The following is a 25,178-nucleotide window of genomic DNA, read 5'->3' as shown; positions in this document are numbered from 1 at the left end:
TCAGTGTTCAAGAAACCCCCAAGGTCCTTGCCAATCAGGTGAGTGTCTGCGTGTGTTTGGGACAGCTGAGGGGAGGGAATGCTTTTACCCAACTGCCCTTCCCAGGATTCTGCTGACAGGAACGACCTACAGGTATCTCCTAAGCTCCAAGCATGATCCTAGCCCTCAAGACAGGCAATACACTCTGTCAAGCAGGAGAAAAATAGAAACAGGACCCCAGCTCAGCCATTTACTGTGCTGCAGAGGCAGCCTGGGACTGCCAGGAGATGTGTTCTATACACAGAGGAGACCAACCCAGGTCTGGTGCTTCATAGGTACCTCTGCCCATGCCCACATACTTGTGCTTGGAAAATTCCCACTCCAGACTTCTCAATCACAGAGCCTTCTGCTCAAAGAGACAGTTTTTCTCCAAGAAAAAGGCACATTCCCTGCAGGTTCCATATTATATCTTCTATAAGTACATATATGCTCCTACAAACACTACAGCTGAAGGCACTTCAGTGTTAACTGCCCTACCTGGTCACCACAGGCCTGCAGAAAGAGGAGACAGCATTTGGACTGTGGTTTGAATTCTTTCTCAGCTGGAAGAATTCAGAGAAAACAAAAAAAGTTTTTCTTTTAACATTCTTTGTACTGAGCACTTGGATAAGCCATAAGTAAGTTGGCAGTGAACCAGTTTGGTACAAACACAGCACACCAGAACACAATGCAGTCATCACAAAGCCACTGCTCTGGGCCAGACAGTAATTTTCCCCTTCGCACAGGGCAGGGCTCCAAAGTCTTTGTGCTCCTACATTCGAGTCCATCTGAGTTACATGATGTGTTAAAAATGAGACTCATGCACAACAGGGAAAACACCTATCATTTATGGGCTACATGGAAAGGAATACATGAGCACAAAGGTACTCAAAACATTTCTCAAACAATTCAGGACTTGAGAAAGTAAAGCCTTGACTTATTTCTCAACTCAGAACTCTAACAGCATCCTCAGGCTGCAAATCAAATATGCAATGACAGAAGGAGACTGAAAGGCTGGTAACAAAAGCATCCAATGTATTTACAATATTTTCTTTCAGAATTAAAATAAAGAAGTTAGAACATGTAGGAAAGCAGGAAAACCAAACATAGTGGCAACTGAGAGCATATTTTCCACTTCCATATACCAGTAAAAATCCAGACCAGCCTAGTCCTGAACCCCAAAGGCATTATCATTGCACAGGTAGTCATCATTTGGACAGGAAAGATGCTCTACTGGGACCCTGGAAACAGGGGCTCACACACTGCTGCAGCCACAGGTGCCACAAGTGACAAGTCACTTAATCCCTCTGCAAAGGGGGGTTGTTACTTCCTCATCTCTCAGTGATGTCTGGCAGATAAAACACAGGAACTGCAATCAGGCATTAAGAAACTGCTGCGGTAAAGGCTGCACAAGCAGCAGATGAACAGATCTGTTTCAGACCCCACAGCCATTACAGAACGAAGCAGGATAGAGGAGAGAGAGCAGAAAGCATGCACATGCACAGAGATCTGCCCCATTAATCCAGCAGGCTGCAACAGGATGAAAGGCACGTCCAACAATTCCAATCCTGCTTGCGCAGCAGCAAACACCCTCCCAGCGTGCAAGGGAGGCACTGCTGTCATACTTACAGGGCAGCAGCCAAACCAAAAGGCACCTCAAGGTCTAAGGGCTAGTTCTGGCACCATACTTTGGCACCAAGCACCACTCACTCTACTCTCTGTCCAGTGCCCCAGTGGGAAACAGGGCTTAGGGGTGCATGCAGAGAGAAGCCAGCACAGCTAAGCCCTAAAAAAGGCAAGAGGAAGTCAAAATCACCCTTGAGGCACTTCCCAAGCCATTCAGAGTTAGTGTGTTGGCCTCTCCTCCTTCCATGCACCCCAAAATCTGTTATTCATTACTCTTCATCTCACTGCCAGGTGGATGAATCAACTTTTCAGGGACTGAATATCCTCTGTTTTCCCTTACATGCCTGAGTCACTGACACCAACTGAAATCCTCAGATCTTCAATTATCTCATTACCCTCTTGCATCTGTAACACCACAACCTGTAACTCCTCTCCCCCTGGAAGTCTTAGTGACCTGAATTATTTTCAATTTCCCCCTTAATGCCTGTGGGCATGCTTTTCTTTAGAAAGCATCTGAATCAGCATGAAACCACTGAATCAAAACCAGGAGCCCAAGAAGGTGGGCAGATGTAGAGATGAACAGTGTCTTCCATGTGCCCCACTCTTCCTGCCAGGAGTCTGCAGCTCCCAGCCACATGCAAACACACAAGAACCCACCCCTGCCTGGATGGGTGCCTGTCCAAGCTGAATTTTAAAGTTGGCAAAAAAATCCCAAGTAGGGTTATATTCCATTAAACCTCGAGCACACACACTGAACCACTATCCATTAATGTACTTCTGTCCCCTCACCCAAGAGAAGGAGCTTGGGTGATGGCAGAGGGAAGATGGGATAGATGGCAAGTGAAGTCTTTGCTTTAATTGGCTGCTGTTAAGAACATTAGAAGGATGTTTGAAGGAGAATGATTATGGGCAGAGTGCAGAGGAGGTAATCAGAGATGTCCAACAAACTGAATTTATGATGTGGCTTAGCAATCCATCACCTGGCTATCATTCCCATGTCCACGCACATACATAAGCCTCAAAATACATTTAGCTCAGAGGGTCTGGAAAAAAGAGGCTTTTCTTGTAACCCCAGCTAACAGTACTTTGCTCCTTATAATATTACAGAAGCAATCTTCTTCCAACAAGGTGAGGAAAATCAGATATAAAGGATAAATTGTTTTAAATTCTTCTTAGTGCAAAGACAACTTTGTTTACTAAACGCATACGAGGGAACATATGTGTACAGCACAAACTCAGCAGTGGAAATTTGGCTCCCTGCAAGTCCCTGTTATATAGATGCATTTTTTCCAGAGGAAGTCCAATGGTCTTGTTTGTTTTCACCACTAATAGAGGAGTTCAATGAAATTTTCTATTGGGAAAGTCTAATGAGGTCAGAATAAGAGAACAGAGTAACTAGGAAGGAATGTCATTGCGTTTTATTTTTAGAAGAAGGATAAAGGTGGGGCCTCACAAGAGGCAGGGGATGGGCCTGTTTTGGCACAGAGGGCCAGGCTGGAACGCTTGGTCCTGTGAGCCTGAGGGGGTTTAGAGCTTTTTTTTTTTTTTTTTTTTTTTTCAACAACAAATCCCTTGCCAAAATCAGTGACTGAGTGGAGGGGTCCAGCTGGGAGAAGAGCAGAGTGGTGCCCTGGGGGTGCACAGACAGAGGGGTGGCAGCAGCCCTGGGAAATGACTGAGGGGCAGTTCTCAGCCACACTCCCCTCCCCAACCTGATTCCCTGGGAAAATGAGCCCCTTCAGCAGCCCCACTGAGCTGTGGATCTCTCTACTGCAATTTAAAGGAAATCCAAGGAAATCCAAGCAACAACAGGGTAAACACAGAGGGAATCAAGTGCAAGAAAAGCTCAATGCAGAAGAGCAGGGGGGCACAAGGCTCTGCAAAGAGAGCAGTCATGACTATGACAGGAAACAGGACTGACTGTTGTTAAGGCTGGATGTCAAAACCCAGAGAGGCAGCCTCAGAGAGACAAGATGGGCCAGAGTAAGGCTGTGAAAATGAAAAGGAAGGAACAAAGCTAAATTAAAGAACCGAGGCAGAGCGGAAAGGGGCTTGACTGGGATAAACAGGTAAGGAGGAAAAAGGGTGCATTCAAGAGCAAGCAGGCTGTGGTCTGTTTCCTGGCATCAGCTAATCTGATTGGCACAGAGATACAAGAAACAGAGGCTTAAATAGCTCATGGGAGCAGACCTTCAGCTGGAGAGAGCCATCATCACTCAGCAATTAACTCCCTCGCAGGCTCTGCCCTCAAACCCGAAGTGCAGAGCTGACTCTGCTGAGCACTGCCAATGCAGAAGGAAGGAGCACAAGAGGAAGTGTCTTTGCAAGGGTTAACAGACAGCAGAGAACAAGCTGTTCCATGCATTCAGGTCACAAAAAACAGAACTGGGACTCGCCACACGCACCATGCAGACGCTGCTCTGCCAGGATCACCAGAGCTCAAGTGCAGGAGCAGCCAACTCTGCCTGCTGGAAATGAGACTGCGAGGAGCCTCACCTTAAAAACGTGCAAGGACAGCATTTACCCAGGGGAGTATTATTTAGGGAACAGTGAGGCATCTGAGAAGACCAGAGACTAGAATCTCTGTTCTGCCTCCTGATATTCTGTCTAGGAAAGGAGTAAGGGAAAACTCTTTAGGGGGAATGTGGACCAGGATCAGGCATAAAGCACTCTTTCACCTTTCCTGTGCTGTCAGGTGCTGCAGGCTTCCTACTTGTGCATGTGCTGAATACATAGGTGGAAACAATCCAGAAGACTGGAATCAGAAGCCCAGGAATGGTTCAGGAAGGACAAGAAAATGTTCCTTGACAGGGAGTCATGAGAAGCTGGACTTCCCTCCAGCATGCAAGCCCTCAAACATCATGTTTCAGAGTGGTGTGCTGTCTATGGGTCCTTCCTCTGCTCCTGTCCACAGGCAGGCGTGGGCAAAGAAGGCAGGAGCAGCAGGAGTGTGGAGGAATGATTCCCTTCCAGCTGGGCTACAGCTGGGGAAAACCATCCAGCAGCCCCCACAGATGCCCAGGAGTAACAGCACAGCAGCCATGCACAATCTCCACCCTGGTGCTCCCACTCCTTCTGAGGACTCCTCAAGCATGCCACTGGTTCCCTTTTGGCAAGGACCTCCAGAGCTCCACCATGACTCATGTGAAGGGAAAGACCTCCTGTAAGTCCCGAGCCACAGGGATGCCCTTGTGATGTCCCTGCCCTTCCCCTGGCTGGCTTTATGATATTTTATGATATGCCAGAGACTGAGCATCAGGCTCTTCCCAGAGACACATGCTTGTTGGGGCTTCTAGTATCAGCAATGAACTTAAAATCTATGTACAGAGCTTTATTTTCCTGTTAGATAAAGGGAAGGGGCAGAGTGAAACACAGTAATTGCAGGATGAAATGCCACAATTTCCAACCCTTTCTGGGAGCTTGACACAGCAAGTCTCATTTCCAACCCCAGACTTGGGAGAAAGCTTGCAATTAAAAAAATTAACAATGACCTTGAATACAATGGCTACAGTTTAACTAACCCGCATTCAGTCTTTGTGAATCAAGAAGCCCTTCTGTAATCTACAGCACAAAGGCACTTCTCCAAAGATCAGGTTACCTCAGCCCAGCCTCACCACGGTGGAAATTTTAGAGACCTTTATTTAAAAGCTCAAAAGAGTTCTCCACTGCTGAAACCACCCTATTTGCTCTTCAGCCTCTGCTCTGCAAGGAGCAAGGTGAGCAGGAGCCTGGCTCAACCCATGGCTAAGGCAGGGCTTGCAGTTAAGCAATAACAACCACAAAGCATTTCCAAGGCACTGATGACCAGCTGGGTGGGGTTACATCACATCCATGCCCAGCATCTCAACCTCTGGAACTGCACAGCAGAGGCTGCACCAGGATTATAAAACAAAATGAGAAGATACTCTTAAAACATGCTCTGGAGAGCCTTACAGCTACAGCTTCACAAACAATCACATCACAGGTAGAGGATAAGGTTAGCAAGGAAGTGCCCAGAGCTAATGAGCCAGTTTATCCATTTTATCTAGCAGAGAAGTGGTTTTTACCCTCCATTCCATAGTAATGTTACCTTGACAGGTGCAGTGCCCACAGTACATACTATGTCTGTCCCATATTCTGAATTATCCCTTTAGGGAGGAAAGCAAAGATACATATTCAGGGAATGGATGTTTCCTGCACAGCTCCTGCACAGCTTGCAGCATCAGGAAATTAAGATGACTGGAAGAGCAAAGCCTGATGCTGCTGCTAAAGCAGAACTTATTTGGTATCATTACTCATAGGCCAGTTAAACTAGAGAGTTGGTTACTCTGGACTCTTTTCTGCTTTCTTTTTTGTGGATTGTAGAGCAAAATAAAAATTTCAAAGAAATGTCCTGGAAATGCCATGTGCCCTAGGACACTAAGCCTAAATTTGCTCCTCTCCTTAAGTTGTTACCCTTAACACAATATCAACGGCATGCCTTTGCTCTTATTGACCAGCTGGAATACCACTGAAATGTGGTGGCAGTTGGTAATTAGTATTTTTAACTCTTGGGAAGTGTTTTTTATGGCAGTACTTCCTGCTGGGGTTGGTTTTAACATGCTGTCCTCACTCCTCTGGAAGGCTCACCAAGACCACATCAGATGTCAACATCTGTGCATGTGGATGGACCAAGGTCTTAGAAATGTTATCAGACTACAAGAGAACTATGAGGTCCAAATGGTCTTGTTTCCATCCAGGCACACGCTCAGCATTCTAGATTTGTGCAGTTTTCCCATCATTCTCCTCTCTTGGCAGTTTTAATTGCTAGATCAGCACATCCCCCAAGCTCCACACTATTTCTGCCCAGCCTGAGCTCTGCCTGCAGACAGGAGGGCTCTTTTTGTCTGGATCTTTGTTCTTTCAACATAATCTAAATATCACTCCCTTAACACCTGATTTAGTATTTCAACCCCTCTAATTACACACAGCGAGATTTTATCGGAAATCTGATTATTGTTTGAAAGTCTGAGCATTTCATCCCAGCCTCAGAATTGATCTATTGACTGCCTTTAAATCTCACATTTTAATTTAACATTTAACACTTTATACCTGCATTAATTACATTTCCCATGATCGATATCAACAAACACCATCCCTGACCCTCTCCTGATAGAGAGACCTTGGAGACCCTGCTCTGCCAAACACTCAAGACAGCTTTGCTCTTAAACATGGACATTTACAGGGCTGATCCATCCAGTGGAAGAGGAAGAAAAAGGGAAAAGTCATGAGAAACAGCAGTAATGAGTAAGTAGCAAGTTTAATAAGCAACACCACTGGAGATGTGCAGGTACAGACTTGGCCATGGTGGTGGCACAAGGACTGGATGTAGGGATGCAGAGATTCCAGCCAGCTCCAACATCCACCTGTCCCACTCCCACCTTGGCTGGAGGGCTCTGAAGCAGGGACCCACCAAGTACAGGCTCCACTGTAATTCCTGCTCACTCCAAACAGTGGGTGAGCCAGGCTTGGCCTGTCCAAGAGCTGCCTGTGAGCCCTGGGCCACAGGAAATGCCTGCCTGGCTCAGGATCTCCTGGCATTTAACCAGCCTGCAGGTCTAGCCCCCCTGTTTGCCTCCACACAGCACAACAGCAAGAGCAAAGTGCCCCTCTGATCTCCAAATCCAGCAGATCTCTTATTAGCAGACACAAACTGCACAGACTAATTAAGGAGACACCCATCATGCTGCCTTTCTGTCCAGCCACTGCCAGTCTCAGAGGTGGCTGCTCTAAGGCACTGGATCCAGCTTTGCCAGGAGGACAGCACCAAATATCTTTCTCTAGGCCATGAGAAGCAGAACTGGCTGTGCCTGAGGAGGGCCAGGTCCTCCTTGTACCCCATCTGCAATGTATTTGTGTTTGTGCTGCGACTGGAGATGGAAGATGACATTGTCCCCAGTGCTGCAGAAAACAGGAATATTTGTCCCTGAATAATTTCTCTAGCATATTAAGCACAAGTCATTCTTATGCAAAGACTGCCCTGTACAGCTGCCAAGGTCAGTGAGACCTTGCTTTATTTGCTGCATAAGGGCTGCCTGCGCAACTTTTACCTTGTACATATTTTTCCATGCGTTGTCTTAGATTTCCCTGCTGCTAGTGTCTGTGCATCTTGCTGTCTGTTCAGTAGGTCATGCTACCTTCCCTGGCTGTTAATAATAACTACCCAATACCCAGTGCTCCAGAACAGTCAAAATTCCAGCAAACCAACTCTTACAGTATGTTTAATTCAAAAGACAGCAAGAACAACATTGAATAACAATTTTCAAGGAAAACATGCTCCACAGCTTTTGCTTACAACATCAATATGTTTCTATTTTCAGGGGGTCGTGACCTGCTATCCACTCACACAGACACCACTGTTCACATTCTAGTATCTACATACAGATGATTTTTTGTGCAAGGATTGCATTCAACCACATGGCACTGCCTGCACACACAGGCTCTGGATTACAGTATCAGTGAGTGCAGTCCTCAGGAAGCAGCCAAATACTGAAGAGCCTGCATTTAAATAGATTACAGGATCTGAAAATAATTCCCTATGTTTTTTAAATTGCAGACACATTTTTACAGACTACAGCCAATAGTTACACCTAAACTAAGGATTGTCCCTCTCCCCAGTTTACTAAATTTTGTAACACTGCAGGTACAACAGTCAAATTTAGATATTCACACAAGGAAGAAAAATAGTATTTTGAAACTATCTGTACAATATCATGATACTGAAAACTCAAAGTTCTTAACATTTAGCCCAAGCAACTCCTTTGCAGAAGAACAGAATTAAGTGATCTTCCTTCAGGTCAGTGGCCATTTAAGAAAACTTGGCAACAACCTGCAGTGCTCAGGAAGCACCCTGCCTCACCCCAGCCTCTGAACCCAAATCAGTGGGGAGATGACAAACAGAAATTTCTAACACATCTCCTGATTGCCAGAAGCAGTGCAGCAGAGTCCCCCAGCAACCTTGCTGGTTTATTTCCCCACACCTGATCCATCACAGCAGCATTTGGTGCTGAGCTCCAGCTTATCAGTGTGAGGAGATCTGCCCTGGTGAGAACAGCCAGCCAGGACCCCAGACAATGGATCATACATCCTTCTTCCAACTCAGAAACCAAGCTGGTTTAACTGTCTCACTTTGCCCCCCAATTCTGTTTGAACCCCATTCCCAATTTACAGCTAATAACACTAATGTCACATCACCCTGAGGGCTACAAGCTCCTTGGGGTAGAAACCCTCTTCCCCTTTACCCTGCAGCAGTCTCTGACCTTGATAAAGCTCCACAGCCCTACCAGTAACACAAACCATCCTTCAAACTTCAACACATCCTGGTGCCAGCAGGCTCTCAACTGGAGACAGGCAGCACTACAATGGGGCTGCACAGAGGGGTTAAGAAGCACTGCTGAAAAGGGATGCAAACAAGGACTCCAGGCTCTGAGCAAGCACACTCTGCCACACAAAAGGTGAGCATCACTTGTGAGCAAGAGCTGTCTGGCTGAGTGTACTGCCTTTGTTAACTGAGAAGGCTGCATGATGGAGTGGGCTAATTAACTGCATTTTACTTGGGGAAACCCACGCTTAAATCCTGGCTCTTGTCACAGTTGAAAATGAATTTAGGGACCAGAATAAAGGCCAAGATAATTTATTTTCTACAAAATTATCAAATAGGTGCCTGTATCCCGACAGAGAGGCCCAGAATTCTATGTGAGGCCACTACTGCTTATGCAGTTATTTCTCCAAATATAAAAGTTACTAACTGACTGATGTGAGTGGTGATCATGCTATCCATGCTGCTTAGCTGGACTGAGCACCCCAACATGATGAATCTCACCATCCAACATGGCCTGTGCTTCATGGTGCAGTGCCACATGGGTTGCAGGTCCTACAGGGAGGGGATATCATGCCTGACAGGATTTAAAATTCAGTTTTCATTTTCAAGGGAGTCATTTATCCCTTAACTTTGAAGAACAAAAGCACAGCTCTGGTGTAACTCTAGTTACTTCACTGGAAAACCACTAGGACTGGTTGTGGTCCAAGGGAGCTGAGGGTAATTTCCCCACTTCCTCCCAGCTGAAAGCTGCCCAGCAGAGCCAGGAGGGAAGCAAGTACTTTCCCCATAAAGTAATTCTCTATTTTTACCATGCTAAGAAAGTTTTTTCATTTGGAAACTAAAACTCCTGCTACAGAAAGAAGCTAAGCACCCTCTTCCTTTCTGATTTATACCACAGAAGTGTTCATCTAATCAAATCAGCCATTTTTTCTGAAAGGAATCATTGTGGAAAAAAATGAGAACAGCAGACCAGCTCCTGAAGGTCTCTGGGCAAGAAGTAGAGATAAATCACATTCCTGACCCTGAAGGTGGCATGTTCCTCCATACTACTTTTGCTGTGTCACCTCACCCATCCCAAAGGACAGAGATCCCTGGTGTCAGAGCACTTGTGAGAGCAACATCCTTAATGTGCAAGCAGCAGCTAATGATCATGAAGCAGAATTTTGGGCACAATATATGCAATATGCAATATTGTACAAAATATGCAATATGTTCTACCAAAGTATGGGGTTAGTGCTTCTGAAGTGCCATCACCCTCCTCTTTCCTCCTCTCTCAAAAAAGAGACAGCCTCCAACATCCTCAGCTACCTGCACAACTGAATTTGGGCAAGACACAATGGAGGTCAAAAGGAGCACAGAAACATTTTCTGAAGCAGCTTCCAGCACATAATGCTCCAGCATACAGCACAGCTCAGCAACAGAGCACCTTTCATCTGCACCAAGCAGGAGACCCAGACACTTAACCCTCCAACACAACAAAGTGAGGGCTGGGTGTTGTCATCACAGCAGGGTTTTACACCAAGCCAAAGGTTTGTGTGGGAGGCTTCCCTTGAACAGCAGAAGAGGAAAGCTTAAGTCAAACTTGTATCCAAAAAGTCAGACTCAGTCAGAAGACTCCCATGAACTGGAGCAGCAGCCACAGAGAACACAGGGACCAGGAGGTCCCTGCTCCCAGGCACAGCCAGATTCCCACGGCCAACCCAAATTCTGCAAAGAAGGGCCACACATCTCCCTCCACTGTTATCTTTAAATCCTCTTTACTCTGCAGAGCTATTCTCCACCCTCCTTCCCTTTTAATCAGCCCTGACCTACAGATGTCAGCCTCATTTCGGCTAAGTCAACACAACTGCCACATCTAGGATGCTGTTACAGGGAAAAAACCTTACACTCCTGGCTGGGCTCCAGAGTCTACTTCTTGGTCTAGACCTGACCTCGTTCCTTTTCTGCAAACTTAATCCTACACCTTAAGGGCACAGGGAACACACAGTGACTCCAACGTGGGCCTGTCTGTGCTCTCTCCCCTTCAGCCTGCAGAGACTCTTTTGATCACCCTACACAAATACCAACCATTATTGACAGGAGGCTCCCTCAGAACTGATTGTTCTTAAAACCACACATGTTCAAAAGCCAAAAAGCAACACAGTACTTTCTGTGTTGTTTTTGTTTCTTACAAAAACAAAACACACAGTACTTTCTGAAAGCTGAATCCTTACCCTAGAGGTCACCCAATGGGACATGAACCTTAAATCAATGGTCCCCAAAGTTTCCTCAGAAGCAGCTCTGGCCTCACACTGAAACCATTGCCAAGTTTGGTATATCCAGCTCCATCTAAAGGTTAGAATGAAAAAAAAATCATTTATTCCCAATGCCTCTGTCATGGGCAGGAATACCTTCCAATAAAACAGGTTGCTCAAAGCCCTGTCCAACCTGGCCTTGAGCACTTGTTCATCTTTTGTCAGAAACAGAACTCAGGACACCAGCTGAACACAAAGGACTTCAGCCAGGTACCACAGCTCAGTGACCTGCTGCAGTGCTATAGTCCAAGAGCAGGTGGGGACACCTGGTCCCTGCTGTCCCCACCCCATGTGGCCAACATGCAGGAGGCACAGGCTAGAGATGGATGGACAACAGCTCGTCCTGTCTTGCCCAAACACACCACACAAACAGGGTATCAGCACTGAGTGGGATCCAGCTCCTGCACTCCACCTGGCGACCCAAAACCCTCACATAATATCAGTAGCAGCAGTGGGAATATCAAACCACAAATAAGGTATTAGTAGCTAATTTGTTATCTGCTTATTCCAAGAAGGCAGCTAGCTGTGGATTCCACCTTCAGGCAACAAGGCAGGTTTTTTAGGTCTCAAAAACATCTGCACAGTGCTTTGTTAAGTGTTTGTGGGCGATGCTCGAAACCCCAATTATCTGTAGCTGACACGATGCTGAACCAATACTCTCCTAATTCACAGGAGCTGTAAAAGCAAAACTCCATCAAGGCTAGGAAGAGCCTTTGGATCAAATTGTCTGAACTCTGAAACAGTCCTTGACTATGTGCTGCAAGAAATCCTCCATACAAACACACCTTTCATATTGTGGGAGGAGGAGGGGAGGGAGAGAAGAAGAGATTAAAACCAAAAGCCAGATCCTCAGGTAACAGAAAAATCAGAGTTCTCCCTCAGTTTACAGTACCACAGATTTGAGCCAAAGGTGCTTTTCAAGTCCTTTCATGAGATATTTTAATTTTTCTACCTGCTATGTGTGCAAGCTAGGCAGTGCTTTTCAGACAAATTATTTATTCAGCTTTACAGTGACTAACCTGAATTTCCAGACTGCTTCAAAAGAAAAAACTGAAGCATTTCTTTACAAAAGGCAAAGAGCATTAGATTTCCTCCTTGTTTTTCCTTTTCTTTTTTCCTCCATCCCTCAGCTGAAACATCTCTACCTCTCATCGAATAAATAAACAAATCTTTCCATAAAAATATGATCTTCTCTTCACCTCTATGCCAAAAATGTGCTGACAATTCTTTTTTCTTTTATTTTTCTTTGCTGATGCTGCTTAAAATGGAAGAAATTCCTTTCCTATATTTTTAAATTGATTTTTCAGTTTAGCTACATACATGAAAAAAAACCCCAGCAAGTCTTACATCACTGGCTGCAGTGTTACAACATGGAATAAACTGAACACCATGGGATTACCATGGGCTTGGCATTAGTGGGATACCCTAGGAGAAAAAGCCACAGCCAAAAGGAAATTACAGGGTCAGTGAAAGTGGCCACCCTGTTGCATGAACTGCCTCAATGGCACTCCCCAGTAAGTAGCATCACAACATTTATCTACAATTAAGGCTTTAATCCAGGCCATGAACTGAAGGACCAGTTGCAAAGGCATGGACTCACCAGGATCCATTTCCTGGCACCCAGGGTAGGTGTCCTGAGGACAGGGAGCTCAGGTAGCACACACCTCTCTTCACCATGCCCTCACTATGTGCCTGCCACAGGGGAGGCAATGTCACAGGTCTGGTTTAAGGCAAGGTTTAAGGTTCTTTAACTGCTTTGCATCAGGAGTAAGCTCCAATTCTGTGATGTAGAGAGTGGATGTACATTTCCTTGGGTGGAGATGCCCTCTACTCAACCCAGCCTAAGACCTTCACTTACATGGGGCTGTGATTAGGGGATTCAGGTCATAAGCAAGCAGATCTCACGTTTTAATTCTCTCTCTCCCTGGTTTTGGTTGCCTGGATCTCCAGGATGAGCAACATCACATTCCTACAGAGAGCTGAGCTCGCGTGCAGCAGCTCTCTCCCTCAGAGGAGGGGAATGCACGAGGCTGATCATGATAACCTCCCACCCAAAGATGTCTGATGTGCCACAGCACTCCTTCCCCACACTGAAAGCTCCAAACAACAATCCTAAAGCCAGTCTTGCCTCCTCACCTCCACAATCCAGCTAACAATACTGCATCCAATTCATCAATACCATTGCATTTGCACCCCCTCTCTTGTAACCATCCAGAAAGTTGTGTATTCAAAACTACAGCAGCCTGCACCCTCTCATTCTTTCAGTTCCCTCCTGAGAACCTCTTTGGCAACACACAGGTTCAAGACCATCCTAAAACCACCCACAAAAGGACACCAGATTGCAGCCCTTGTTTCACTCTCCTGTAAGCATCTTGCAGGATTAACCCCTTGCTAAATGATCTGGGATGATGGTAACACAATCTCAGATTTGCTGTTTATTTGTGGCAGCTTTCACTACCTGCAGATGCTGTCCAAAAATACAGGAGAAAAATGTGTGCCCTTGGGAGCTCAAAGTATAAAGGCAGAGGTCAGGAGAAACACTCTGTTCTTATTAATGCAGTTCTACAGAGAGCTGGGGAAAAAAAAGAAGCCATGTCTGTATGCTTCTCAGAAGCAGATTATGGTTAATAATACAAAGATTACTGACATTAAATGAATTTAAATTCATTCTTCTATCATTCAGAATATTAAGGTTTTTTACCTTTCTCCCAGAATCACTCCCATTTGTAGTCAGACTCACTTTCTGCCTATCACAAAGTTATTATATTTGGACAATAATCACCACAGTGGACTTCTCCCCCTTGACAGTTTTGTTCTATTAGGAGTTTTATAAAAAGCAGTATTTGTAGCATTACTTCAACCTAAAAAAAAATAGGATAGGATGCTTACAATTGCTGCATAAATCTCTGAAGATGTTTCTGCAATCCTAATGGGTTCTTTGCCTATTAACAGGCAAGGGGAAAGTCTCACTTGTGCTGTAGCAGTGTCACTCCTGCAGACAGAACAAGTGGTGCTCAGCCCTGGGCTGTGCCAGGGAGAGGGAGCTGGCACTCACCAGTGTGGAACATGCCCCAACACCAGCACGTGTCACAGGCACATGGGACCAACAAAAAAGTGTCTGTTGCTGGTCACCAAAACTTGATTTTAAATTCCAGTTGCTCCTCACTAATGTTCAGATTCAAACTGAAGACACTGCTCTGCACCACCCCACTAAGAATTTAATGGTTTTACAGCCAGCACCAGCAAACTGAAGATGAAGCACAATAAGAGCAGCAAAGCCAAACAGATTTATTTTCATGAGAAAAAACTCCTTTTGAAATTTAAGTTCCAGTTCAACTCTAAAATCCCTCTCTCCCCAGTCATCATGACATTGACAGAAGTATCTGAGGATGCTCAAGAGAAAGCCATCAGACAAGCCAGCCACCAGTCACGTGTTTGCTGCTGAACACCACGAATGACTGCGCTAAAAACGCGTCTCACAAGTGTTTGAATTTTCCTGAGAGAAAGGAAACCTCATGTAAAAACCTGCAAATCACTGCCAGTCAGTCCCAAATCTGGCATGTTTGGCTGGATTGTGGCATTCTCCACTTGCTCTCCTGGTCCCTACATTGGGAAATCAAGCCAACACAAACCAGAATCAGTGGGCAGTTGTGTGAAATGTTCTGTATGGTGAACTGCCACTGCATGGGATCAGTCCAACTCTACTGTCCAGTTCTTTTGTTTCAAAAAGGGAATTACTGCTGCTAAAAGGCACCTGCCTTAGCTCATGGCCTTATGCAATGGATGCTCTAAGCATTTTTTAATTAAATCAGTACATAATTATTAGAGTGTTTTACTGAACCAAAAAACCCAGCACCTTGCAAAAGGCTGCTAGAGACTGACTCACCTCACCCATGCAGATGCTGTCCTGCAGCACTGGGCATCCTCCAGCTCTGCTTTCACCACCTTTTCCAGCTCACCCAAGCACAGGCTGCATTGGCCAGGTATCATTCCTGCCCTCTCCCTCAGCCATGACAAGCATTCATGGCAAAGCAGAGGAAAGAGGAGAGCAGCAGTGAGGAAAGAACACACCTTTCAGTGCCAAAAAGCATCTGAAGTGTGTGAAGGAGCAGGCTTAGCTCCTCGTGGCACACATGAAGCCAAGAGCACTGGGCACAGCCTGGGAGCTCAAGCCTTGGCCATGTCCCATTGTCAAGAGGTTTCCCCCTCTGGTCCCAAATCCACACATTCCCCACAAGACGTTCCAAGACCTAGGGGAAAGCTTTATCATGTAAGCTGGCATGCAAAATGGTGTCACCACCCAGCCAGGGGCACCTACAACAGTCTCTGCACCTGGGCTGAATTTAGAAATCCAGTATCTTCAGAAAAACAAGTGGGTGGCACTGCACAGAAAATAAATAAATCTGTTATTAAACACATGAGAAGCTTCCCTGTACCTTATTAATAGATCTCAAGGTCTTGTCAGAAGGACAACCTTCCATCTAACACAGGGCACAGAATGAATTTGGCATTTGGCAACAGCACCCTCATTCCAACCTTGGTACCTGAGCATCAGCTACTGAATGAGTCATATTACAACACAGTCACCAGAGCTGGAAAGTCCCCAACCCAGCAGGTCTTCCCCTTCAGCAAGGTTCATAAAACCTCATGCAGAATCCGCCCTACATGCCATATTCATCTCCACAGTCTCAGAATAAATGTGGATCACAGCTACTCAACCCACTGCTCTGCCTGAATGTCCCTGAGAATCATTATGAAGGTGCTCAATCCCATGAGGGAGCCACCCAAGAGAGGTGCCCTGGGCAGACAGTCCAAGGGAACATGCAGGGCAGGCATGGGGAGGAGTGGGGATAACCGGCCTGCACTCGTGAGCAGGGGGGAGAGGCTGGTTGCACCCAGAGGCAGCAGGGGAGGTGTCACCTCACTGAGGAGATGCAGGAGGGAAGGGGCTCCCTGATCATCCTGCAGGAGAGCAGCCCACTCTGGTTTCCTTATTTACATGACCTGAAGTGCAGCTTCCTCAGGCACCTTGTGAAAGGTGCTGCTTCATTAGCCAGACCACGCCTGGGCACTTGGGACAGTGCCAGCCTGAGCTCGTTACCGAGGCTCTGCTTAACGAAGGGCACTGGGGCTGTCACACCAAGTGCTTCACTGAGTAATTAGTCAAGGCAAATTCATCAGTGATGGACTTGGAACAAGCAGAGTACACGGAATGGAGGTGTATGTTTGAGGATCCAGGATTCAAGTGCAAACACGTGGTGGAGATGGCAGTGCCAAAACCTGGGCAGTCTGAGGGCATGGAGGTTTCACAAAACACCTCTGCACTCTGACTTCCTCAGTCGGACACAACTCCAGCATCTGGAGGCTTAAGAGAAAGGAGGATAAACCACTGTAACCCTGCTACTGTTTCATTTCTGTGCTGCTGTTTCTTTTTTGTATTTCAAAAATAACTTCACTGAAAAGTATCTGAATGCAATACAAGCCCCCCTGGGCCAGCACTGCTTATTACTATTTATATAAAAATGTTCAGACTATAAAGGAGCCCACTGACACCTCGTATGGCCATAAAAAGATTTATCCATCCTGACTTGCTGCTCCAGAGTAGGAGATCCTACAACTGAGCAACTTAGGAAGAGTGACCAGCATTGATTAAGAGTTTTAACCAGATTTTGGTGAGAGAAACCCAAACAACTCTGCTGCCCAACCAGGGAAGAGCCTAAAGAGCCTGATTCTTTCCTCTCCATCATGTGGAAATGGCCTGTAGCAGCATTTTGCATGCTGTGGACTAACCTGGTGCTCTGAAGAACAGCTCCCAGCAGTCAGCCATGGCTCAGAGCTTGTCCTTTACCAGGCAGGATTTCCCATCAGTGACACGGGGATGTTTTACAGCTCACCATTCCAGCCTTTAGGACCACTTTAACAACTGGTCCATCAACCCACACAGGCTCCTCCCAGCATCACAGACCTGCATTGCACAACCACACCTCACCACCACACAGCCCCAGAACCTTCCACCAAAACATTACCAAACGCTTCAGGAGCACTAATGAATTAAATCCAAGCACATCCCAATTAACTCCAGGAGAGAAGAGAAGCAGGCTGAGGTGCACCCACCTCCCTGCAAGCCTGCTGAGGAACCAGGCATGGCAGACAGACCTGCCCAGCTCCCTCCCTCTGCTCAGCTACAGACCTGTGAGATATTTCAAAGGCTCTTTCCAAAACAGAGGGAAAGGAGACAAAAGAAAAAGCTTTCTGTTTTCCTTGAAAAGCAGGTCGTGCAACAAAGAAAGCGCTAATAAAGGTTCCACCATCCAAATTAAAAGTCAAAGGCAGCAATGAAGTGCCTCTGAAATATAAGAAACACGTTGTGCACGGTGTAAAATTTATTGCTGCCTAGCAGAACGAAGCCAAACATCTTAATATGGAAAAACACCGCTTCTTTTGACCCAAACAGATTGGGAACAGGAAGTAAAAACAAATCACCCAGCTGTGGCCTCCCCACACTGAGAGGAGCAGCAGCCAGTGCTTCCTGCCCACCCTCGCCCTGCCCATGGCTGCCAAGAGCTGCACACTGTTTGCTCAGGGGCCAATCCCACCTCAAACAGTTTGTTACTAAAGCTGTTGTAGGCAAGATCAGGCCATTACTGAAGGGGATTCAGCTGGGAAGAGCCAGGAAAATGGAACTGCAGGAATCACCCCAAATGCTGCATCCATTTGCAAGCTGCACAGGAACAGGCTCCCCTGCAAGGAGATTCCTCTTCTTTCAGTGGCTCTACATTTTCCTGACAAATTCCTGACTCAGGACAGGCATATTTCAAGAGTTAATTTTGGTTTTAGTACATCATCACCAACAAACCCTGAGAAATTAAGTCAAGCCTCAATTGGCTCAAAACATAATTGCATTTCTCTTAAATAATAGCTTTGCATTATTTCTTTTTTTTTTTTTTTTTTGAGCTCGTGCATATTACATTCTAATTATATTTTAAAGCTTTCATTTGCAGCTACAGGAATAACCCAGAAAGACATACAGATGAGCTAATTTTCAAATCATCACTTGACAAAGGACATGAAGCTTTAAAAAAAGTGACACATAGACCAAAGGACTTGGAAAAAAAATAGAAACATGCAAAACTGAAAGTCCATTATCTCTTTGGTTAAAGCCAGTAACTCAGTGCTAAAGAGAATGGCTTTAAGACCTCAGCAGAGCAAACACTTAATATCACATACGTAATGCAGCAGAAAATGCCATTTACACAAATGCTACACACTGAACAGCAGCTCAGAACCTGGTATTCTGACTAACATTCTGCTTTCAGCAAATCTCATAAGTATAATTTTTATCAGCTCAAGAAGATTTTTTCTACAAGATTTTAAAAGATTACATGCCAGGTGTAGAATACTTCATAAAGCAGAATTAGATTTTTGCCCTGCGTGATTTTTAAAAAATATATATATATTTAATAGCAACCAGCAAATTACAGCCATTAGTACAACACTGCCTTCACAGCAGATTTATGACAGCATTACCAAAAGCAGAATTTTATCCAACAACATTTCTGCATAACACAGACATCTGCAGAACCAAGGGGGGAAAACACACATAAGCATGCACAACCACACATTTTGTGCATTACCATCCAAGACTTTTACAAGGATGGGTGCTTTGTGCCACTGTTCTGCAAGACAGTACCCTGAGCACGCACAAGGGTATGGCACACTCTCCTGCACACAGTGACCTCCAGTCCTGCCTCATATTCTTTTAAATCCCTCACCTTCGTGCTCATAAATACAGCTTTGGCAGAGGAGCTGCACTGCAAGGAAGGAAACTCACCCCACACTCCTGTTACAGTGCTACATGAAATCCTCCTCCCTCTGCCCCAGCAAAAATATCCAAGTTTATCATGCCGAGGAAAGAACAATAAGTGGGAGTCCGAAAAGGCAGTCAGAAGTACCGCCAAAAAATCAGAGCTCTTTCTCAAAAAAAGGCCCTCCCTTAGGAAGCCTGCCAATCAAACCTGATCACGAGGCTGTTTTCCGAGGATGAATAGAGTTCTTATTGACACAGCTTATGTCTGCAGCATGCAGCCCTCCACAAGGCTTTCAAGAGCAGATCGGATTACACAGACACATTCTCTCTGATTTTATGCATTCAGAAGCCCTCAGACATAAAATACCCGGCTCAGAAGGCCACTGCTTTTTCAGCTCGCTATCGGCCTACGTGCTTTTACAAAAAAAAAAAACCCTAAGCAAACAGATCCTGGCACCTCTACTTGGGCTCCCAAAGCCCTCACCCTCACTCAGCAGGGCCTTATAATTTGCAGGCCAAGCCACAGATTTGCTCCATGTGAATAATACAAGACGACTCATTCCCATGGTGAGTACTTAGCATCAAAATGAGAGAAGGGAAAAAACAAATATCTGCTGACACCATTTAAAATGGGAGACGATAACATCGCTCTGGGTAGACAATCCTTCCTGGAAGATGGCATGGAAAAAGGGGAGGATGCACACCTTTTAAAAGAACAACATGCACTGCACAGCTTAGCAGGGAAGAGGTGAAGAACTGCAAAAGCATCACAAGCACAAATTCAGGTAAATCATCTATCCAGGGGCAGCACTTTGCACACATGGAAATCTGGAGAAAACAAACTAAAAGGATCCATTTATACAATTTCTATACTTAGGGGGCACAATAAGGAATTCCATTTCAGCAGCAGACACAGATGGAAAGCCTGGGAAACCCGTGGTGTTGTATTAGAGGTCAACAGAGAATTACAAAATGTTTTATTATAAATGCTCCAGCTTAAAGACTGAATTTCGAGACCAGTTTGCCTAAATCATATGACAAATTAGAACCTGAGCACTGCCCTAGAGATGGATGCATGCACTGCCCAGAGGTCTGGAACTAAAAAGAAGCTCACAGTCCCCCCGCCTCCAAAAACCAGTCTAAAAAGCAAACCAGTACATTACACATGGGTAAGTGGATCCCTACCACCTAAAAAGGAACTCCTGCATCAACTCAGCCACGCTGAATTGAAACTTCTCACTGAAATATTACATATGGCAAACACAGCAAATCAAGCAAGCTTGAGCTTCAGAGCTTTTAAGGGATTTTAAGAGCAAACACACACACTGTTCAATAAAGACATCCTCTCTTCCCTGCTTCCAGGCTGCAGTCGCTCCCCAACCAAGATTTTCTAGCATTTTGCAGAAGATTTTTCTCACATTTTCCTGATGGCTGCTAGGAGGCTGGAGCTGGGCAATGGAAATGCAAGATGCCATGTCTGTCTGACGTGGCAGTTCTTTGGTTGGATGTCTGCACTGTTCTCAAAGCCCACCAAGAGAGCCACCACTCCTATGACTACCTTTGAATATTGAGATCTAACCAAACTGTGCTTTGCAGTGCTCAGCCTCCCTCTCAGTGAGCAGCCTCATGTTTTTATACTCAGTCTCCACATGTGACTTCTAGTATGTTCATGGTCCAAAAAGCTTGCTCCTATGAATGCTCCATACTCTTTCCCAACACATCTGAGTCAGGCAATGGTTCACTCCACCAACAAAGCCAAGTTGTAACCACCAGCACAGGAGGGGTGTCCTGCTGTGGGCATCAGTCACCAAATCCCAGCTGTAGATTCATCATCTTCACGTGTGCCTGCATTAGCCACAAAGAGAATTTTTATTTGCTTTCAGGCTGCTGACTGAGCTGCAGGCACTGGTGACCAGGCCAGCCGTGGTTTCACTTGTGCCTTTAGGAAAATCCAGACATTAGCAATGCAGTTCTGCCATGGCCCGGCCTCCTCCTGTCCTGCCTGGGTCCCCCAAGTCCTTGTGCCAACACAACCATTTCTGTGGCCACATGGAGAAGCTGAGTGATGGCTAAAATGAGCATCCTTTTTTCCTTGCTATTCTGCAAGATTATTCTTAAATTACACGGACAAAAGAGGCTGGAGGAAAAGGCCAGAAGCAGGACCACTTGTAGAACAGCACCAGCTTCAAAATTGATTTGCAAGCTATGCTGCAAAAAGCAAGAAAGCCATCCTCTCTCTCTGCAGTCACAAGTTTTTGAGTTGCACTTTGAGATTCCCTTAAACAGAACAACCCCTCAAAACTTCACATGTGATAGCATCATAAGTGCAAAATTCTAAGCTCCACATATTCCTCTTGCCAAGATGGGACAAGCCCAGGAGAAAATTTCTAGGTCTGTAAAATTCTAAGAATAACGTCTAAGGCTTATGCCAGTCATTCCCTAACACAGAATAAGAGGGCAGAGAAGACCCCCATTGATGTGGAACTGGGCACAAAAACCACTATAAAATCCTCTGTGTGGATTCAACATCTCAGAGGGACAACTGCCCAGCACCCCTACTGTGAGTAACCTTCCTGCAGCACATGGTCCAGCACTGGAGGGAGGAATGGCAGATTCAGATGCACTCCCTCTTCCCCCATGTGGGTCCCTCACAGCAGTGGAAAGGATGTGGCACCCTGAGTTCTGCTGACCTGGCCACATGCTGCAGGAGGCTGAGCAGGACAATTTACAGCACTGTGGAGCTAATTTCCTTGCTGACCACCAGGTCTGCTTTGGGCCCCTGCCAACACTTCCCAAAAGGCCCATAAGGCAGCACCAGATCTGCAGCAGCCACACAGCTGTAAACAAGCTGAACCAGGTGCACACATAAAATTCAGCTGCTCTTAGGAAGGCCAAGTGAGCCCAAAGTAGACTGCTCCTCCTGCTGTCACCACATCCCACATTACCTGAAGCTTCAGCACAGTCCATTGTCTTTGAAAAAGAAATACTCAAAACACTGAAATAGTTCTCAAAACTTTTCTGGGCCATCTCTACTTTAAAATGACTTCGTTTAAATATGTGCCATGTCTATATATACACACACACACCAGGGGAAATCAGCACCCGTGAGCAGAGCTGGTGCCCACACACTGTACCCTGCACAGCCCCCAGGTCTGCCTGTGCAGCTCCACACCAGAACAACCCCACAGCAAACCAGAGCAGCCTGAAACCACCCCAGGAAGATCCTGCCCCACTGGCAGGAGCACTGAAAACACCACAGTCTGCAGGCTCTCCACCAGACTTGCTACCACTCATCTTTCTTGGGGTATGGAGAGTAATGGGGGCAGGGAAGTTTTAAGACCAAATTACAGTCCTTTAAGTCCTTCACTTCTGCACAAAGCTGAACCCCCAAGTCCCCCATTCAGGATTTTCCTCCCTCCCAAGACCGAGATACATGATTTGGATGTTCCTTAGTAAATTAAGCTCCAAGGAGCAGGACTGTGCCATGTAAGGCCTTTCTCCAACCTAGAAAGCAGCACCATTGCAGCCTCCACAATTACCTTAACAGCAAAACGCCCACAAGGAGGACCCATAGGGGGAAAACATCTCTGCAACCCCATGGAAGCTGCTCTGTGGAAACTTTAACTGCATTACTTCTGCTTCTGTATAATCCCAGAATAACTAGCTTAATTCAGACTGATCTAGCGCAGACACCCGAGTTTCAACATGGTATAGACTATAACCTCACTCTAATTACAGGATCATGTTACATGTCCAACAACTGCTGCAATTTAGTCTTGCCTGATACACCCCAGCTGAAAATTGCTCATCCCACCTCTTACTCTCTTACTTTTTGGCAACCTTTGAATGGAGGCAGGGATATCTCGCAACACCTCAGCATCTAACACACTCGCACCCCAAGCCCCATAAAGATTAAGTCATTATTTCCTTGCAGTAACAAAGGCAATGACTTCCATCAGTGCAGAATAAACTAGTTTTAGGCAAATAGCACAGACACGACACTACTGTTCATACACTTCTCTATGCAAACGCAATACGGGATTACAGCTACGAGCCACAACACCACGAATTCGCACATCACTCCCCGAGCCCGCTGCAGATCGCACACGGAGCCTATCTGAGCAAGAGGGGAGTTTCTCAGAGGCAAAAGCTGCAGGACCAGGCAGCCGGACTTTCACTACCTCAAAAGGCAGTGGGCATTCCTTACAGCAGCGCACGTCTTGCCTTTGAGCTCAAAGCTGCATCCGCGGCTCCCGCTGCCATGAAACAGGAAGGTTTGTGCCTCGCTCGCCCGCGCCTGAGCCGAATGTTAACAGGTCTGCGCCTCGCGTCAGCTCCGCCAGCGCCTCATGCTCGGCCGGGGAACGCTCCGCTGCCCGGGCGGACGAGCTGTCCGGCCATGGCTGGGCGATGATTCAGCAAGGGGGTGGCTCCCGGTGAGAAGGCACACCTCCTGCGAGCTGTCACACCGCGGGGCCGGGGCAAAATGGGAGAGAGAACTTGCTCTGTCTATCATGGCTGCACTTTTCAAAATGCGTAACCTGGCCTGCTAGGGGCGAGGGGGGCCAAGGGGAGAGGCGGGGAGGGTGTGCGTTTCCATCAGCAGGCACATGGGAATAATTGAAGGAAACATCTCGGGGCTTTTACCGATGGCACAAGTAAATGAAGGAAAAGAAAAAGAAAGGGGAAAAAAAAAAAAAGCCAGACACTTCGGGAGCCAGCATTAACTTCGCCAGGCTGTGTTCTTTGTTTCTAGGCAGATTCCAGTGCGGTGGCAAGAATGAACAAATGCGCATGTCTTCATAAGAGTCAAAAAAAAAAAAAAAAAAAAAAAAAAAAAAAAAGGAAAGAAAAAATCCCCCCTCCCCTCCGGCCCCTCTCTCGCCGCTGCGGCGGCCGGAGCCCTCCGGAGAGTTTGGGCTGCTTTTCCAGAACTAAAACTCCGCTTCCCGCTACTCCGAGCAGGGCTTTGCCACGCTGCCAGGAGTCCGGGGGTACGGCAGCGCCTGCAACACTTTCGGCTGCAAAAATTAGTTCTGGTGTGGGCTTTGTGATTTTTTTTTTTCCTATTAAAGAACAGAACGCCGCCCCCGCCACGCTCCTACCGCGCCAGCCGCCCTCCGCAGCCGCCCGCCGGAGCGGAGCGGAGCCCGGGCCCGCCGCCGCCAGACAAAGGAGCGATGCGGAGCCGCGCCAGCACCCGCGGCCAGCCCGCCTGCGCTGCTCCCGGGACAGCCGCCCGCGGGACCGGGACCGGGACCAGAACCAGCCGCCGCCGCCGCGCCCCCTCCCCGGAGCGCGCCCCCCGTCCCCGGGCACCCACGGCTCGGGGGGGCACCGAGCGCCCCGCGGCCGCCCTGGCCTTACCTCGCAGCGGCGGCGGCGCTCGCAGGCAGCGGCGGCCGCTCCGTGCCACGCGCGGCGGCGCGGGGCGAGCCACGGGGGCCGGTTTAGCGCGGGGGCCGCCTGCGCGCCGCCATTTTAACGCCTCCCGCCCGCCCTCCGCCCCCCTCACCCCCCTCTCCCCCCGGCCACGCGCGGCGTGGAAATGCCACCCAGCGTCCCCCCTCGTCCTCCCCGTCCCCTCCGCCCCCCGTCCCCGCCGTTACATTGACGCAGCGGCTCCTGGTCGCCGGGCCCGCCGCGGCGGAGCTATAGCAGCAGGGCAGCAGCAGCAGCCGCCGCCGTCGTGGCCCCTCCGCCGCCGCCTCCCGCCGCCGGGCGCACATGGTACGCTCCGGGGCCGCGCCGCGCCGCGCCCCGCCGGCCGCGCGCGCCGCCCGGCTGCTGCCATGGCAACCGCCCCGCGACCCCCGCCCCGCCGGGACCCGCGGGACGCGCCCGGGGCCGCCGCTCCCGCCGCGGTGTCCGCGCATCTGCCCCGGCACCCCCCGGCACCCGCACCTCTGCCCGGCCCTGTGCACGGAGCCACCGCGCTCCCGCACCGAGCCCACCTGTCCCCAAAGCCGCCGCCACCTGCTGAGCGGCTGCACCGCCACTGTCCCCAAGGCACCGCCATACCTCCCGGCCGTGTCTCCTCCACCCCCAGCTGTCATCACAGCTCCCTGGCGCGTCCACGCCGTCCCCAAGGCCA

General features: G+C 47.6%; 2 protein-coding genes across 6 annotated transcripts in view; both read right to left on the bottom strand.

The window, feature by feature from the left end:
• Nucleotides 1-24,777, bottom strand: part of MBNL3 (muscleblind like splicing regulator 3) — a 91,718-nt gene extending 66,941 nt beyond the window's left edge. For 3 of the 5 annotated variants that reach the window (XR_009115159.1, XM_058032980.1, XM_058032983.1), the window contains exon 1: nucleotides 24,694-24,777. The gene's annotated coding sequence lies outside the window, so the exon portion shown is untranslated. Of the gene's footprint in view, nucleotides 1-23,265; nucleotides 23,467-24,451; nucleotides 24,507-24,693 lie in introns of those variants that run through there. The other 2 variants (XM_058032982.1, XM_058032981.1) reach the window with 2 other exon arrangements.
• Nucleotides 24,186-24,813, bottom strand: LOC131088687 (alanine and glycine-rich protein-like). The gene is made up of 2 exons (XM_058032934.1): nucleotides 24,600-24,813; nucleotides 24,186-24,550 (listed from the first exon to the last, which is right to left on the bottom strand). The coding sequence occupies exons 1-2, from the start codon at nucleotides 24,811-24,813 to the stop codon at nucleotides 24,186-24,188; spliced, it is 579 nt and encodes a 192-aa protein (XP_057888917.1).
• Between the last annotated feature and the right edge of the window lie 365 nt (nucleotides 24,814-25,178).

The sequence above is a fragment of the Melospiza georgiana genome, chromosome 12 (assembly GCF_028018845.1).
Source record: "Melospiza georgiana isolate bMelGeo1 chromosome 12, bMelGeo1.pri, whole genome shotgun sequence".
In the NCBI taxonomy this organism is placed as follows: Eukaryota; Metazoa; Chordata; class Aves; order Passeriformes; family Passerellidae; genus Melospiza; species Melospiza georgiana.
The sequence above is the reverse complement of the archived record's forward strand: the minus strand, read 5'-3'. Positions and strand labels throughout refer to the sequence as shown.

What these genes read in the sequence shown, in the direction of transcription:
- LOC131088687 (XM_058032934.1), bottom strand. Translation starts at nt 24,813, where the DNA reads ATGTGCGCCCGGCGGCGGGAGGCGGCGGCGGAGGGGCCACGACGGCGG. An exon ending in GTGGCCGGGGGGAGAGGGGG is followed by an intron (nt 24,551 to 24,599) that starts GTGAGGGGGGCG and finishes GGCGGCGCGCAG; the next exon opens with GCGGCCCCCGCGCTAAACCG.